Source organism: Micropterus salmoides, unplaced genomic scaffold (genome assembly GCF_014851395.1).
Source record: "Micropterus salmoides isolate LMB-PRFRI ecotype aquatic unplaced genomic scaffold, ASM1485139v1 Ms_hic_scaffold_19, whole genome shotgun sequence".
Lineage (NCBI taxonomy): Eukaryota > Metazoa > Chordata > Actinopteri > Centrarchiformes > Centrarchidae > Micropterus > Micropterus salmoides.
In genome coordinates this window covers 14,493,272-14,510,491 of record NW_024041039.1, presented here as the reverse complement: position 1 = coordinate 14,510,491, position 17,220 = coordinate 14,493,272, and the positions used below count along the sequence as shown (strand labels likewise).

The window sequence follows — 17,220 nt, the reverse complement described above, 5'->3', positions numbered from 1 at the left end:
ATTTTTAAAAGCTTCATGTAATGTGATTTCATCCTCTTTATTTTCACAATAAGAGATTTTATTGCAGGTCATTTTTATTGAACTCCAGCAATCAAATTCCAGATTGTCCTTTTCCAAGATATATTTTTACACATTTTCCTCAGTGACTGTTTTATTTCTAAATGTCACTTTTTAACACGTAGTCTTTGTCTATCAATCAAGAAAACATACAATAAATAAATTATTGTGAGAATCATCAGGATTAACTAGCTTATGTAATATAATATTACTTAATAATAAGCACACTTTAGAAATAATTGAATTACTTCAAAATGTCATGTCATTAGGTTTTGTTTATATAATTATTTATTTCATAATTGGATATTGAATTATTTAATAAAACAACCGTAGAAAAACACTTTGGTCTCAATGTAGAGGATTTATTTTGACAAGAGAGGGACCGGAAGTTGTATTTTATTTTGTAGTTATTGTGACTATTCTATTGGAGTTGAACCATAGACTTGAACGAGGCGTTTTATCCTGCTGTGTTTTTTAGGTGTTCACAACATGAGAAAAAACCTGTACGATATCTGACAGTGTGCTGTGACCTGTGAGTATGTTTGTTAGTGTATTTGTTGACATTTGTTGTGAATGTTTCCGTATTGTGGATACCGTTGGAAAGTTGTTTACCTGCAGCTATGTAACGTTAATATCAGCTCTCCGAATATGACGTTGCGTCGATTTCCAATTTTGTATAAATACCGTAACCCTATAACAACAACAACACGAAGGGATTGAACGCTTGTCTTGTGTCAGCTCTGCACGCAGTTATTACCTCCCTTACTATAAGGCTGTCCTTACTATAAAGGTCGAACGAACTACAGCTGAGCAGGTAGGTGACATTTTTAGACATATATGATCATTTTAGGCTTAAAGGTACGTCTTCCTTTTCTATTTATAACAGCCAGCCATGGATTCTGCACTTGAAAGGCATTGCTCAGAGCTGGTGGCCCGGGAGAGGAGCGGACACACGGCTGTGGTGGAGGAAAACCTGCTGTATGTGTGGGGAGGTTACATGGTGAGAAAAACAAACATTACCAAACATTATCAACGTGTGTCCAGTTGTCTTAAGGCCAATTCGCTGTTTGACCTATTTCTAGTTTGTGCTAGCTAAAGTAATCTTCCTACTCCATAAGTTAGCATTTTACAACATGTCAGAGGGAAATATTGCATTTTGCTGCGAAACATATGACCTGCTTGTGAAATATGATGCATGGCTACAGATAAAACTAACGTTACCAAAAACTACATAAACCGAACAACTACAACACTAGATGCTGCTTCCATGTTTGTGCATAATGCATCAATAAGCCAGTAACAGTGTTAACCATAACACTATGTAATGATGCACTGTGCATAACAAGTCCTTTAGGTGTAATACATTTTTATTTTTACTCAGAAGTTTTAAATGTATTTTTGAGTATTTTTACAACATGGTATTTCTACTTTTACTTAAGTAAAGGATGCGACTACTTCTTCAACCGCCGTTTACACAATACATACACACAACTGAACAAACCGTCTTATGCAAAAAATCTTTTAAAAATGCGTTTGAATATAGTTTTCAGTCACGTGACATGTGCGGTGACCTGGAGGGCAAAACAACTGGCCAAGATAGCGGCTCCCACCTGACTCCCTCATAGAGACGCCGCAAAAGCCGTTCAATTTTATTTGGATCACCTCTCAACTCAAGAAAAAGATAGATATGAACACGAACTGCAAGTGTTGGGCACTTGCGATCCATATACAGCACCCACTGCTGTATTCTGCCGTTTAAAGCGCTCGACTGTGGTGATGTTTACGTTGACCTTGTAGGGAATCCCTCAGCTAACACAGCTCAGGCTTGTCTCCTCGTCGATTAGTGCATCCGAAAGCACAACCAGCATTTTGGCAACGCAAAAGTAATAAACTCAAAGTAACAGTGTATCACTTGCTTCCTGGTTGGTGGGCAGCAGAAAACACGTCTTTTTTGCCCTCCAAGGGAGCGTTTTCCTGGGAATGTGCCGTCACGTGAAAACAGTTTTGATTGGCAGAATGAGAACAGACATTTACTAACATGCTTTTGCATTGGACATAATTGTTTTGTTTGAAATTACTGATATATTTCCATAGCAGTGACTCAAGGCATATTGCTACTACACGTATTTATTTCATAGTAATACATGTTGTTTTCTCTACAGTCGGTTGCTGACGATGAAGTTTTCCTACCCAATGATGAAATCTGGGTATATGACTTAGAACAAGGTGTATGGTAAGACTGTTACATAAATTCCAAATATGCTTGTTTGTGGTCAAAACAAATAAAATTAATGCATGTGTTCCCACATATTCTCACATTCTGTCTTAATTTCTCTCTTGCTTTTTATACGTTTTTGACACAGTCCTTGTAATGTCACATCCATTGAACGTTTGAGTTGACAAGCACTTGCCTGGAGTAGGGCTGAACAATTAATCGAAATTTTATCAAATTCTGTCAAAATGATCGCAATATAATTTTTTTGTGCGCATTGTTCAGCTCTAACCTGAAGCTTGCTGCTGTCTTGTAATCATTGCAAAATTTGTTATGACGTAAGTGAATGTGAGCAGTGTATACACATTCTTTAAATCTTTTTTTTTGAAAGGGAAGTGTTTCACATGTCAGGGGACGTCCCTCCCTCTATGTCTGGGACATGCGGCTGCTTCCTGAACGGACACATGTACATATTTGGAGGTTGTGATGACAATGGACAGACCAATCAGGTGATCCTGATAAGTCAAGCTCCACACAGTACATGACACCTTAATTATAGTTTACTTCCCATAAACTAATGTTTTTCTAAATTTTTGTGTGGTTAAATAACGACTATGAGCATATATATAAACTCACATGTAAGGCCGTGGGCACATTGATCCAGAAGAGTTATTGTTGTTGTTTGTCTCAGTTTGTTTTTAATAATTTACAATATACTGACAATGCAGCAGTGTGGACAGCAACAAAAATACCTGCTCAGATCTACTGGCCAAGCGAATGCTGGCAATACCGAAACATTTCCACTAGTTGTGGTAGAGAAGTGTCTACCTTTCTAAATTTTTCTGACAATCAAAATAGACTCTGACAGAGGCAGATGCATCAGCAGCCACATACAATAAAAATGGACATTCCTCATTGATAAACAACTAACAAATATGAATGGATGGACACAATGGATCAATGTGAACACACCCAGCTTAGATTGAGCAAAGATGACATGAAGAAGTGATCAGTGTTTGACTTCAAACAGATCTATTGTGTCAACCTGACAGACGGTAAATACACATGGAGGAAGATCATGCATGAGATCGGTTCTGCACCCTCACCTCGAGACAAACTGTCCTGCTGGGTTCATAATGGAAGGTAAGCTGCGCCATGGATTTAACTGTGTGAAGTTTGTTACTGTGTAATTCACTATGGGCAAGTTGTAGTTTTAACTTTCTGGACTACTGCTCCATTATTATTGGTTAAAATACAGGACTTAATCCTGTACTCAACTGTAAGGTTGGATGTGCAACACTATTCACTCTTTTTTGGTTTATGCTGATATCATTTAGTCTGCATTCACTCTTTCTTTGTCTTATAAGACATACTCTTCAATTTTTCTTCTTGCAATAACTAAAACATCCAAACCATATTCTTAGTTTCTGTTATCTGAAGCTGCTAAAAACATCTGTTCTAGGAGATATGTCTAATTATATGTTGAGATTAGAACTAACTGTGTTGGATTGTGATCACTCCGTTGCCCAGTAAATCCATAATCTGCGCTTGCATGATAGTAATTGTGATCATCTTCGTTTGATATTCTCCAGGATTATCTACTTTGGAGGATATGGTCACAAACTACTGACTGACGTCGATAGCAGGAACAGAAGCTTCATTGTAGATGAAGCTTCATGGGTGATGTTTTTTATTGACTACACATCAGTCATACATCAGTCATACATTTTTTTAAATACACAGGTGACACATATTTGGAGTCTTCTGTGTTCTTTTGTCCTTTTTTCCTGTCATTTTTATGAGATTTTGTTCTAAAATGCGAGAAACTTCAGCGTCTGGTGACACAACTGTTGAATCATTGGTACTGTCCAAAAAATACTCCATGTAAATTTTGAAAAAGTAGTAGTTTCTTTGCCCTTTATTCAGCTATCTTGTTGTTTGCAGGTGGAAGATGTCTTCTGGGGATGGAACAATGAGGTTCATATATTTGACCCCATGCATGCCAGCTGGAGTGAACCACAGACCCATGTAAGTCATTTAGTGTGATTCAGGCTTTTATATGCTGAATGCAACAGATTCTGCTTGGTGATTTAAGAGACAAGGGAGGTTTTTGGAAATCTGTTAAGACAATTTCAAAATCCTCAGATGACTTCACAGTGACAGTTTCTCTGTGCAGGGCCGTGCTCCCGCCCCCAGGGCCGCCCACGCCAGTGCCACAATCGGATGTAGAGGATATGTTTGTGGAGGCAGGGTCATGGTGAGAGCTCTACGATCTTTTCAGTTCTTCTTGCATGTCAGAATTCACAAGAGGACAACAGGAAGTCATAGGTAGCAACTGCCATTCGTAGCTCGTCCTCCTTTTCTTTTAAATGCAGGAAACTCGGACGAGTGACATTCACTGCCTGGACCTTGAATCATGGACGTGGTCAGAAATGTATGTATGTGATCAAGACCAAGAAGTCTTAAAATATGAAGAAATGATTCTCTGTTGTGTTTCCATCCTATTCATTGTTTTTTTATTAGAGAGAAAAACATACACATGATCATCACAGAGACTGTAGTCTGGCCAGAATTCAAATAACTACATTCAGTGAACATGTTTTTTAACATGATTTCAATTTCAACATTATCACTGATATTTAAAATGTCCTAATCCTTTGTCCGGTTAGTCTTTGAACACACTGTGCAAAATATGTTTTCCAGAATCCCAGTGTCCACCTCTCCTGTGGGCAGATCGTGGCACACGCTTACAGCAGTATCAGACAACAACTTGTTCCTGTTTGGAGGTCTTAGTGTAGACTGCAAACCTATGAGTAAAAAATGCACCCACTTCTTCACTTTTATTTTCCTTTGTTCATTTTATGCTCTTTAACATTTTTTCTTTTCAATAACACATATTTTTCATCGATCAGGTGATGGCTGGTTGCTTGATGTTGAAACAAAGAAATGGAGAGAAGTCGAGCATCCTTTTAAGAACAAGCCACGGTAGCACCTTATTTTTAGAAAATTGTGCAACCAAAGTACTGGGTGTATTATTATGTACAAAAGCTTCAAAGGGTTACTGTAAATTGTGAGAGTTTAAATAGCAACTTTTCCCCCGTCTAAGGTTGTGGCACACAGCGTGTCCAGACAAAGACTCTGATGTGATTGTGTTTGGTGGAAGTTGTGACTACATACTCCTTGTCGACACCGTAAGTATCACAGAGACACTTCTGAAGCTAAAAAAATAGATGTGGAATTATTCTAATTTTATAGACCTTTGGAAATCAGTACATGATAAACCAAAACCCTTTTAAAAACCTAAATCCTGAATCCATATTAACATGGGCACATCACTTAAACTATGTGGAAAGATCAGTAAAAATGATAAAAGGATGATCTTTGACTGGATGAACAACTGTTATTTATTTAACGCTCAACAACTCCATAATAAAGATGTATTAAGGTGTTGTATAATTTAAAAAAATTATTATTATTTCTGTTGCGCCAAATCATAACAGAAGTTATCTCAGGGCACATGGTACAGGTCAGTATCCCTGTACATTCATCAGAGAAAACTAGCATTTCACTTTCTCCATAAGTAATGTACTTAACAGTAAGTAGACTTAACATAAAAACCTCGCCCGCAGTATGTCCATGTATTCCACAGATAATACTTTAATCAAAACATTGAGCAAAAAGGAACTTAGTATGCACATCTTTGAGAGACAATATTTGTGCTGGATATTTAGTCTTTAGTATTTAGAACTCAAAATGGACCTTGACGAACCTTGCATATTTTTTCAGGGTCACTGCAATGATGCACTTGTTTTCCAGATGCAGCCCTATCCTCTATTCAGGTAAATTCAGAAATATAATAATTCTATAGCAGAAACCAGACACAACAGACCTTGTGACTTGTCAAACTGCTGCATTACAATTAGGTGTGTCATTTCCAGAGCCCTGGTAATGTGCATGCTCATGATCATTAATATTATTGTTACCTGTGCTTTTACTGTTATGCCAAGTAAAAATATCTGTTTGGATGAACCCCTTGAGATGTATCATCTTGTTTTCAAGGGTTATATTTACTTCGATTATGTAATCGTTTTCCCAAAATAGAAATGAGAAATGACACTTTTTCCTCTGACAGGATTTGTGGGGATTACATTGCAAAGAATGTGAGGAACCATGAGATGCTCAGAAATCAGCTTCCTCTCCTACCTCCCAAACTATTGACAGCTGTGCAGAGGAGGATGTCTTTCTACAGGCCTTCAAAGAAGCAGAAATATTAGTTACAACAATGTCTTAATAATTGCCAGAAACAATGCAAATAATGTTTTATTTATGTACTGTATTCTCCCCAGTGTGAACATCTCAGTCACACTGTGGGGTAGCCTTTTTATTTTTTATTGTTAAAAACATTTTACAGTGTTAATATTTATTTATTTTACAGATGCACATTTTATCTTGTATAGTCTGGCTGCGGAAATACTCTTACAAACTGTTCCTGTGGTGATTGTGATGATTAAATGGCACATTGAACAGTTTTTGCCTAATGTGGATTGTTAGACTAGACAGGTATTTTAAGTATTAGTTAACTAAGCAATACTGTAAAGGCAGAAGTTAAACAAACACACACACACACACACACACACACTTTCTCCCAGAAGCTTCACACATGATCAAAAATACAGCAATAGTCCATTTTTATTTGCAATATAAAACAAAATTACAAAACTATTCCTCTACATTTCTGGTTGAAATTCACCTTTCGTTAAACAGTTACAAGTGCAGTTGTTGTTCATTCAGACAACTACTGTGTTCCACCACTATGTGGCAGCAGGCCTTTATGTTTGAATGTGGCTGAATCTTGTATTAGCAGGCAGAAACACAGCTGGGTCAAACTGAGCATGACTGAAAGTCTCTGTTGCCACACATTCCTTTTTCATAAGGGTGGAGAAGTGCAGGAACTGTGGTCAGGAAGGAAACCTTAAATAAACAACCCCAGCTCATACCTTTGGAGGGTTGCCACCTATGGGAAAACTACCCTACACACTGCACTGTACAGCGTCAACAATGTGCCTTTGCTGCTAGATTTGAGAAGGACTGCTGAGTTTCAGCAACCAGAGAAACATCTGTTCTCTCTCCGTTATCTATTAACAGACAAGTTAAAGTAAAGTAAGTAATAGGTAACAAATAAGTAGGTGTGTTCTCTGTGGGAGGCCAGCGACACTGGGCCACCCACAGCTCAACACAAAAAATGTTACATTTATCCAGGAAATCCTTCCTTAGTAGCAGAAAATTGTCAAAAGAAACCCTGGTTCACTTTCACTTTTTAAAATGTCTTCTGCAAACCTATGAATACAGCTGAAGAGGGCAACAGCTTTGCTGCAGCTTTCTCAGCTGGGGGTCAACTAAACTCTCTCTCAATAGTGTCCATCAGCTCCTCTTCTGATCCATGGTAAGGGATGACTGGCATGGTGAGAGTGGGGCTATGGCAGCTGCCATAAGTCCTGCAGAGGGTGGAGAAACATGGTAATAGAAAATATAAGTGGTAATTTTCAAATAATAAACCAACCCACAACAAGATCGAACAATCAACTGATGAAGTTTCAATGAATATGATGCACACAGGGGCCATCCTGGTGAAAGGACCAGTGGAATGAAATATATTCTGCCTTGTTATGGAAATGCGTCTTTTTGTGTTTTTTGTGGCCCGATGGTCACTCACCTTCAACAATGCTGCAACAACAAACACTTGTTTGTTTCTGTCCTGCTTGCTGACGTCTGACTAATCTGATCTGCCCTGAGAATAATGGGTTGGTATTTCGATCCATTCAAGGTAAATTTGATCTGGCCCCTCTCGAATTTTACTACTCCTCTGAGCTCGGACATCGATTATTTATCAGAGTTTTCTACTTACGATTGTTTTTCTGACGCGGTACCAGCTTCCAACAAAGCTCCTCTTGTCAAAAAGCCCCGAGAGGAGGACTGATATCAACGAGAAGGGAGAGAAGGAATCATTTTCATTTCAACACTGAACAATTCTCCAGCATCATTGTTATTTTAAAAGCAAGAAATCGTGTCTGATACTAATTTTCAAATAAAGTAAAATAAAGCCCTTACACTGTGCTGACTTGGGCACGCATGTGTGTGTTTTTTAAAGTGTGTGAAAGCATCATTGCCCCTTTTGTTTACATCTCTTGATAGGTCGTGTGATCCACGTGGCTCCTCGGCTCTGGAACTTAAGTCCTCGTCGTCGTCCTTACTAAAATTACACAGTCCGTATGTTTTGGATCTGATGTCGGTCTTTTTGGGGGGGTGTTTCTTCACAGAAACTCTCCCTCGCTCCTCGTAATCTGCAAGAACTGTGTCCAGCTCTCCATCAATGTCATCGTCCTCTCTGGAAAAGTCAGAGTCGTGCCCCTCGCTGTGGCAGTCCGGTTGCGCACGGTTGCGCGCGTTGCGCAAAATGGCATGGATTTTGAGAGGCTTGAACGGACTGCTGTCCTGTTCGGGTGAAGTGCCGGCAGCTGTTTTGGTCACGTTTACCTCGCTGACACACACAGGTGCAACTTTCTTCCCTCGGCTTGTACCGCTGCCCATGTCCGTCAGTCTGGCTGGCTGCTTTCACAGTCTAAATGCAAAGTCCCATTTCTAAATTCCTTGTCAGGCTAGAGTTGAACATTAACCAACAAAGACTTCGTTGGCAGCGTTAAAGGTCAGTTTTCAATTAGGTTTACGGTTGTAAGACAGTTGTTTGGCTAAAAATCTGCTCTGAAGGCCACTTTTTTTCTACCGATCTGCAGACGCGCCGCTGAAATGATCACATATTCCATGTTCACAGACCGGACTTGAGTCAGTCACGCTGCCTGTAAACTTTCGGGTGACTCCACATCAGGATGAGAAGCAGAGTATCCGTTACATAACACTGGTTTGGCTCAGGACCCCAGGGAGAAAACTCCGCCTTCTTATGGAGCGGAACACACACCCTTTACAGTATGTCTCCATTATTTATACTGGACAAAAATAACTTCCACTTTTACTTCAGAGCCTCTGCCTGTGTTTTCTTAAATCCATTTGACATATATAATCTAAAACATTTCTGGGGAAAAAAACTGAGTAAGGAACAACTGGTAGCCTACATTTAAATATTCAGCCATTCCCTGGACTGAGAGAGAAATAAAGTCAGGATTGAGACAGTATGACCATGAATGGGCTAATTAGTTTGATTTATCTTCATCACATCACCAACAATGACCAAACTTTTACTTGTCTGTGTTCACCTAATAGATTTTAAAGAGGAAAGTGAGGTCAGGAGTGAGTGAGTTCCTGTCAGCCTGCCGGGCCTAGGAGGCCCCCAGCTCAACCAGCTCCTCCAGTGACTGATTAAGACTCAAGCACTGAGCCACAAGGGAGAGAGGGCATTCCTTTCTGACAGCTTGGGCTTCCCAGAGATTCCTCACTAAGCTTTTGTTTGGTCCACTTGCACATACAAAAGACACAGCGGGAGCATCTCCCTGCCAGAACTGTCCAACAAGAACCCAGAGTTCACCCGAGTAAAGAAGTTGTTTGCTATCTTTCATTAAGTGCCTCATTCTCTCTCCCTCTCTTTCTCCTTGCTTGTGTGTGCGCACAAGACAGCTGTGCAACCTGTTCTTTCTGAAGGATGACCAAGTCAAAAACACCTGCTGTTTAAGCAACTGGCATTTTCCAAACTGTGAATGTGAGATGGGGTCGGGTGGGGGATCCAAGTCCCAGATGTCTCATGGAGGAAATTCTTGCTTTACTTTTTGATTTTTGGAAGATGTTGGGAGAAAATTGACACTATTATGCTTTAATGTTACTGAAATAGGATGCTTATGATAAAAACTACTCAAGGAGATACAAAGCTCTTCAGTGTGGCATCCTGACTATTACCATATCAACTTGAATTCCTCTTACTAACCAATTTGTCTCCATTTCAGCGATGTTGTCAAAGATGTGGTCTTTTCTCAATTAAAAAGGTTTTCTCAGAGATTGCCTTATAGGGAAAGGAGCCTCAGAGCAAAACTGGAACATACCTCCTGATTGTGCAATAATTTGAATACTACAGCTCTTGCCTCTCCAAAAGTCCAATATGTCATTAAAATCTACTTAAGTGAAAGTAGAAGTCCTAATTCTCTTTTCTAAGAAAAGCTACAAAAACAAGCAGCAGCTCATGGGGTCTTGTTTGTGGTGTTTTTTCAAGCCCCATTTCTGTGATTCTCTGCCTGCGCCAATGTATCATTAAAAAGATCAGGCGTCCACATCTGGAAAGGAACTCAACAGCTTCCAGACAAGGGGGAGGATCAGCCACAAGATGGAGGCCACAGCCCAGTTCGCTACATAACTGTGGCTTCTCTGATTTCTCCTAGATTCAAGAAAATTCCTCCTCTCATGGACTTGATAGACTGGGAAAAGTTCAGTCTTTATAAGGCTCTTGTTCTGGAGTCTGTATGGCTGTGTTTGTCCCTCCAAAATGACAGTTGAAATGATTTTGGGAATGTGATTAGACTATGTGTGAGCTGATTTTGCACTGTAATGGATACAATGCCCTTTGTTCTCTCCCAACAGCAGAAATGCACGTGTAAGAAATTTTAATTATTATGACTCAACTTCTCCATTTGAACGGCAACAAATAAAACTGTTGTTGTCACGTTTGAGTCAAACCAAATCTCTGGAGAGCAAATTACAAGCCAGCTGCCTGCTGATAGGCATCCCAGTAAAACTGTCTGCCTGCTTAGGTACACAAACATGTACATGGCAGGGTCAAGAAGAACTACATGCCAACATGTACACACACCAACGTATATGCCTATATCCTGTTGTAGTACTAAACTATTTGTCATTTACATAATATACTGTACATGCGACATTTTCTACAAAGAAAGACACCAAAGCTTTTTTCTTTGCAGTCAAACAGAAGATCCATCGAGGCCCTGCACAAAAGTAATCAACTGAAGAGATGAGCAAAACTGAGACAGGGATATTGAAACTCTGACACAGTGACATAAAGTTGTCAGGGTAACAGTCAGTGCAGCCAAGAGGGGTTCAAGCAGAAAAAAGAACCAGTGGCAGCCCTGTTTGTCTTTGAGCTATCCCTCTTAATCTGCTCAATTACTTAATGTAAATTAAGGCTATTGCTGTTGTGGTGACGTTGAAAATACGTCACTGAGATGAACTTATGACCTCTGGAGGAGGTTGGTGGGAAACATCTCCAGTGCTCACTGGAAACCTTTTACTCCCAGTCAGCACATTATTAATGCCATATGTAGTATATTTCTGGCTGTCAGCTTGCTGTAAGAGATGAGGCATCAACCTCTGTTCTGATCTCATGATTTGGTGCATGTTGCAGAGCAAAACATGGTGAAAGGAGTTTCAAGGTTAGAACCAGCAGATGGAGCCAGCATTCAAGAAAAGCAAACCAAACAGTATCTCTCCTATTTATTTATTCCTGCCAGTGTAAAGACGGCAGGGTCCTTTTACAGGACAATCGTAGCTCACACTGCATCTGCAAGGATTTAACTTGCAGATCCAATATATGATGATGGTTCTGCTCACTGGTCACCTTGCAATTTTACATTTGAGCCAAAATATCCCAAATTAATATATTTTTTTTTACTCAGTGTTTTGAACAGTAATATAAAAGAATCATTGTGCGGCATGTTAAATAATTTGGTAAAAGCAAAGAATTAATTCATGACAACAATGAGTTAAAAGGAAGCACACTGTAACCATTAAAATCCACCTACTAAAAGCATTATCTACATTAAAGTGAGACTGTAACTTTTGCTGAATGGCAGCCATTGTGGCCAAAAGGCATAACTGCAGGAAAAAAGTATTTAACATTAACACAAGAGTCATAAAGTCAGTGGCTGACTCATTAATGTCTTTTATATAGCAGTTCGCAACAATTAGCCACCACGAGCTACTGGTCACACCAGACCAAGTAAACTTGTAGCAACAAAACCCCTGATTGTGTTAATTGAACAGGGGTGTGTTTTATTAATAATAAATGAGACTCTTAATTTATAAGAAGAAGAATGGTATATCTCCCCCAAAATGATCAATTGCTTACAGTCACTTTAAACCGGCAATAACTGTTTGGCCACTTGAGGGCAGTGGAAACAACCTGAGCTGAGCAGGTAGTACAGGTTTTTTAAAAGAGCTTTTTCACTGAAAACAGCTGCTTTCTACGGATGAAAATTATGCTAAGAGAGCGGAGACAGTAAAGCAGAACGGTAAAGTTGTGGGCCGGTGTTGTGCCGAATTCTCCATGCCTGCCGAGAATTGCATGCACCTCGTGGGTGGTAACGCAAATTCATTCTGAGAAAAGTGGTGGATGCAAATCTCGGCAGGTAGCCTACAACATCTGTTCTGCCGATTATGAATTCACCTCTTGAGGTCCTTTTCAGACAGTTTGCTGTACACGTTGATTAAACGCGGTTATCACCACAAATTTTTGCTGAATCATAAGGAATGCTACTTCTGCTAAGTGTAAAAAATTGTTAACAACTCTAAATGTTCATAAAATATATACTTTGAATCATTTATCACCATTGATGAATCCCACAAAGGATATTATAGCGTTTAAAAGCAGTTTTTGGAGGTGCATGCAATTCTCGGCAGGCGTGCAAAACTCGGCATAACACCGGACAGTTAAACAATGAGCTGAAACGAGCTGCAGATTCAGGTGTAAATTCTTTGTAGGTTTATCACTATGAGCGACTACTTTATCTTTATAACACCGTTTCCACATTGCCATTTAATGCATTGAACAATACATGAAAAATATACATTATAGCTGCTTTAAGATGAAAGAAAAACATTTTTAGCACAAATACCACGTTTGAAGATGCACTAGTATAGTATACACATTATAAATAGTCTCAGCTTCTTTGGTTGGATTTCCAGTCACTTCCCCACACTTTCCCTGTGTTTCATGTATCACTGAGTGCTGGGAGGTCTTCTTAGCCTATCCTGTGGTCACTACTGCAGTGACCTATTTTTCTGTCAAAAGGCCATGTAATTAACAGAAAACAATTACTGCCTCTCTCGGGCGCACAAAGCACTCAATACCAGCATCTGTTCACTTCTTAATTACCTACTAGATAAGGAGCTTCATTTGAGAGAGGAACTCACAGCAGCAATCAATCCTTGCATTATACTTGGCTTGTTTGTCAGCATACTACTGTGTCAAATTGGAAGTGTGAGGTCTGTTCAGTTCAATTCTATTTGATTAGCTTCTCACTTACCTATATGAAATGTATTCATATTTAATTATCTTACATTTATTGTTTCTTTTTCCTCTTCTAATTTAGTCCTCTGTAAACTTTTGACCTGAAAGTATACTGTGGTTACCCGTTTTACTTTTCTCATTTCACCTGTTTGCTCCCAGGCTAGCGCTAACTTGGTTCTGCCTCTCCTTTGTTTAGTGCTGTTTTTTTGTTTAATTTTTCCCTATCGAAAAACCTCCTCTGGCAGACAGTGTGTCATGTCGATTAGAACAAGTTGCTTTGTAGAATTGGCTCAGTCAACTCCTGGCTCCAGTGTAGAAAGAATATGCTAAGGTAAAGCTGTAGTGAAGACTGTTTCTCAGAAATCCCATTGGCAGAATTGTGTGTCTTTGTACATTTGTAATGGTGTGTTGTCTTAAAGTGTAGTCGTAAAAATATGCATTTACAATTTTTGCTTTATTTTTAGCTCTAAGGGTCAGTCTGTCAGTCCACTACTATGGTCTAGAATGAAAATATTTAAGACCTATTCGATTGATTGCCATTTTGTACATTCATGGTTGCCAAAGAATGAATCCTACTGACTTTGGTGAACTGGTGAATTTGCGCTTGGTGACATGAATAGACAGGAATACCCGTCAGAATTAAGATAAAATGTTTCACCTTGGGCGCCTGTCAGCGTTGACATTCTCCTGACATCACCAAGAATCAAAAATGGAGGACAAACTTACTGTCGTCTGCTGCCTGTGGGCACCCAGAGCTCTACGATTTAACGTCTTTATTGTACAGAGACAGAACAAAAAAGGAGAAGGAATGGAGAAAGGTGAACAAAACCATAGGACTAAATGGTAAGATCGGTAAATACATATCTGTTATTTATTTCCATCAGTTTTACTTTAATATGAAATGAGTTATTTAGCACTCATGTTAGCTGCATTCCCCAGCTAGTTAGCATGGAAGCAGCAGCCTGTTGCACCAGCAATACGTAAGTTCTACCTTATGTTAGGGTGCAAAATCCACACTAAACAATACGTTGAAACTAGTTAGTTTGAGACTTAAGTTGTGTCGATGTTTGGTTGCACCACCGAGACGTAAGGTTCATCTTTGCTACTCTGGCGTAAAGTCCATACTAATCAAAACAGTGTCGCAGAAAATTACGTTTACGCATCCCATGGCCAATCAGTGAACAGCACTATTCTTAACAGAGTTTATTACGGTTTTGTCATCTGTTTGTCTCTCTCTCTTTCAACGTTTGCAATACTGAAGACGGCTAAAAATAGCAACAAACCAACAAAAAGGGACCTATACAAGGAAATAATTATGATTAGGTGATAACTATGAAACCTTAATCTACAGCTAGTCTCACAGTGACATCGAGTGGTAAAACCGTTTACTACAACATAGACGTAATTTAACGGTGCCCGAAACGAACGGTAAAGTGTAACGGGCAGATGAAATTGTAACATTATAACTTATATACGCGTAGGAGCCATTATGCCCCTCATATTTCAAAATCTATGTTTTGTCCCCCCCCCCACTTTTCTCTGGTGATTTCGGAGTTGGCTATTCGAGAAGGTTTACTATGAGTGGCTAGTCAATCAATCACTCCACATCAGACATAATTAAACGGTTGAAACACGTGTAAGTTAGGCCTATAGAAAACATCCGACACAACACAAAGGAGATGCTGAAAAGTTAAGGGAGAAAAAATACGAGTTTGCTGAAGGCAGCTAAGTGCCTCAATATTACAGACTTTTCTTCTGTGCTGCTGTTATTACAACCTACCTGAAGACAGCAGTGAGGGGGCGCCTGCAGCAGGGTGGGGAGTAACTTGTTACAAGTAACTTAACGCAAATTTGCAAAAATAAATAAATAAAAATAAGTCATTGCCTTTTCATGTTCCTTTATTATTTATATTTTCACTCTTTAATCCAATATTTTCTTTGGGCTAGTAATCTACTCTTAATTTCGCTACATTTTCAATTCATACCTTCATAACTTAACCAGTCTGTGATCTGCATTTTGCTTCATTAACCGAAATGAGCTGTCATCCAGGCTGTGTGCGCTTGGTTACGCAGAAGAGCCTGGTGTAATTTGCTCCTCCTGATCCCAGTCACCCCACCTTTCAAAACGATGCGCCATGACAACCACTTGACTATTTTATGGAGGACTTTACACCTATTAAGGACTAGGTGTAAGATTTAAGTTGTAACTTATTTCTACATTGGACGTATTTCAGCTGGTGCAACCCTTAAAACGTTAGTAGCATGTAAACTCCGACTTAAGTTAGAAATTATGTTCAAACTAGGCTAAGTTTGAACTTACACATAGTTGGTGCAACCCAGTACAGTACTCCAACTGGCTGTTAAGGGTAAAAATTTGTAGGTTGCGAAATGGTCCCAGAAACACTTCAGCATGCGAAAATTTGCTTCGCATTTGGTCTGAACACACCTTTAGTCTTGTCTTTCTTGTTCAGAGCAGTCATTGCGACTGGGCTGATGTCTGGATCTGCTAATGCTCAAATCAATTCAGCCTCAAGTAAACTCTGTTTGTAACACAAGAATAATAGAGTTGGATTAACACAACTTCCTAAACACATCTGTTTAGTTTTAAGTAGATTTCTCTCAGTGGGTAGCATGTTAACCAAACAAGTTTTTAATAACTGTAAACAATTCTCCAAATCCTGATGATCTAGACTATAAACGTTATTGTTTAAATAATTAATATATAGAGCAAGCATTTCCACAGAATATGGCCAAGTAAGAAGCTACTGTCTCCACCATGACAAAAACAGCTGCAGAACTTCACCTCAAACAGTTTTTTTGTCAGTGATTTCCCGTCCTTTCTCTCTGACCCTCTCTGTTAGAACAACACAGAGAATATAAAACTGGATCTGACTCCTTCCCTAGGTATTTCTGTTCTAAAAACATTTTGAAGGAAGGTCCAGAAGAGGAAGCATCACCAGTTTGATGCTGTTCATGGTGCTGACAGGCCACAGATGGCACTGGATGGACAGCTGCACTAAAAACCATACTATTTAATTGATAAAGTCCTGAGGGGTTAACAGTCCTTTAGGATTGATGTGGATTCCAATAACAAAATTGGAAACCTTATGCAACAGATTTGCAAGGTTTCTGTGCAACAAAATATATTTTCAACTGATCTGTAATAAGAAACATCCATGACAGGTAGCTCAACAGAGTAACATCCATGTTTGGATTTGCTGCAGAGCATGCGATGGATTCTAGAAAGCTATTCGCAGTGATTTTACAAAAACAAGTATAGATGCACTGCATGACATACAGAAACACGGCTCGGTGTTTATTGTGGATGTGAAAGGTTGGATCTCAACTCAAGTAAGCCTGCCAGATATAAGGAAAAGTATAGTTGCTGTTGAACAACTGCCATGCATGTGCCCACCCCCCTGTCCATGTTATATAATGGGACTGTTGATGACTGGCATCATTATCGAGCCTGTCTATGCCAGTCTAAAAATACGGTTCAGGACTCCAACACTATGTGGCATTTATGTAACTGAAGAGAACAGGAGAGGGGTTTGGATCACAAGCTGTTCCTATGACAGTCTAGAGCCAATGTGACAGAGAGGGCGGGTGAGGAGGGAAGATCCAGATTCAAGTAAAAAGTGTGTGTGTGTGTGTGTGTGTGTGTGTGTGTGTGTGTGTGTGTGTGTGTGAGTTTTGAGAGAGAGATAGG

General features: G+C 39.4%; 2 protein-coding genes across 2 annotated transcripts; one reads left to right on the top strand and one right to left on the bottom strand.

Moving 5' to 3' along the window:
• The first annotated feature begins 438 nt into the window (after positions 1-438).
• LOC119910205 (kelch domain-containing protein 1-like) lies at positions 439-6,797 on the top strand. Its single transcript, XM_038728665.1, has 14 exons — positions 439-589; positions 944-1,057; positions 2,220-2,290; positions 2,661-2,778; positions 3,300-3,412; positions 3,862-3,949; positions 4,214-4,297; positions 4,446-4,526; positions 4,645-4,703; positions 4,973-5,082; positions 5,182-5,254; positions 5,376-5,460; positions 6,056-6,108; positions 6,402-6,797. The coding sequence occupies exons 2-14, from the start codon at positions 950-952 to the stop codon at positions 6,541-6,543; spliced, it is 1,185 nt and encodes a 394-aa protein (XP_038584593.1). The 5' UTR covers positions 439-589; positions 944-949; the 3' UTR covers positions 6,544-6,797.
• A 143-nt stretch (positions 6,798-6,940) lies between these two features.
• Positions 6,941-9,093, bottom strand: LOC119910206. The gene is made up of 3 exons (XM_038728666.1): positions 8,378-9,093; positions 8,175-8,242; positions 6,941-7,764 (listed from the first exon to the last, which is right to left on the bottom strand). The coding sequence occupies exons 1-3, from the start codon at positions 8,855-8,857 to the stop codon at positions 7,662-7,664; spliced, it is 651 nt and encodes a 216-aa protein (XP_038584594.1). The 5' UTR covers positions 8,858-9,093; the 3' UTR covers positions 6,941-7,661.
• Positions 9,094-17,220: the final 8,127 nt, after the last annotated feature.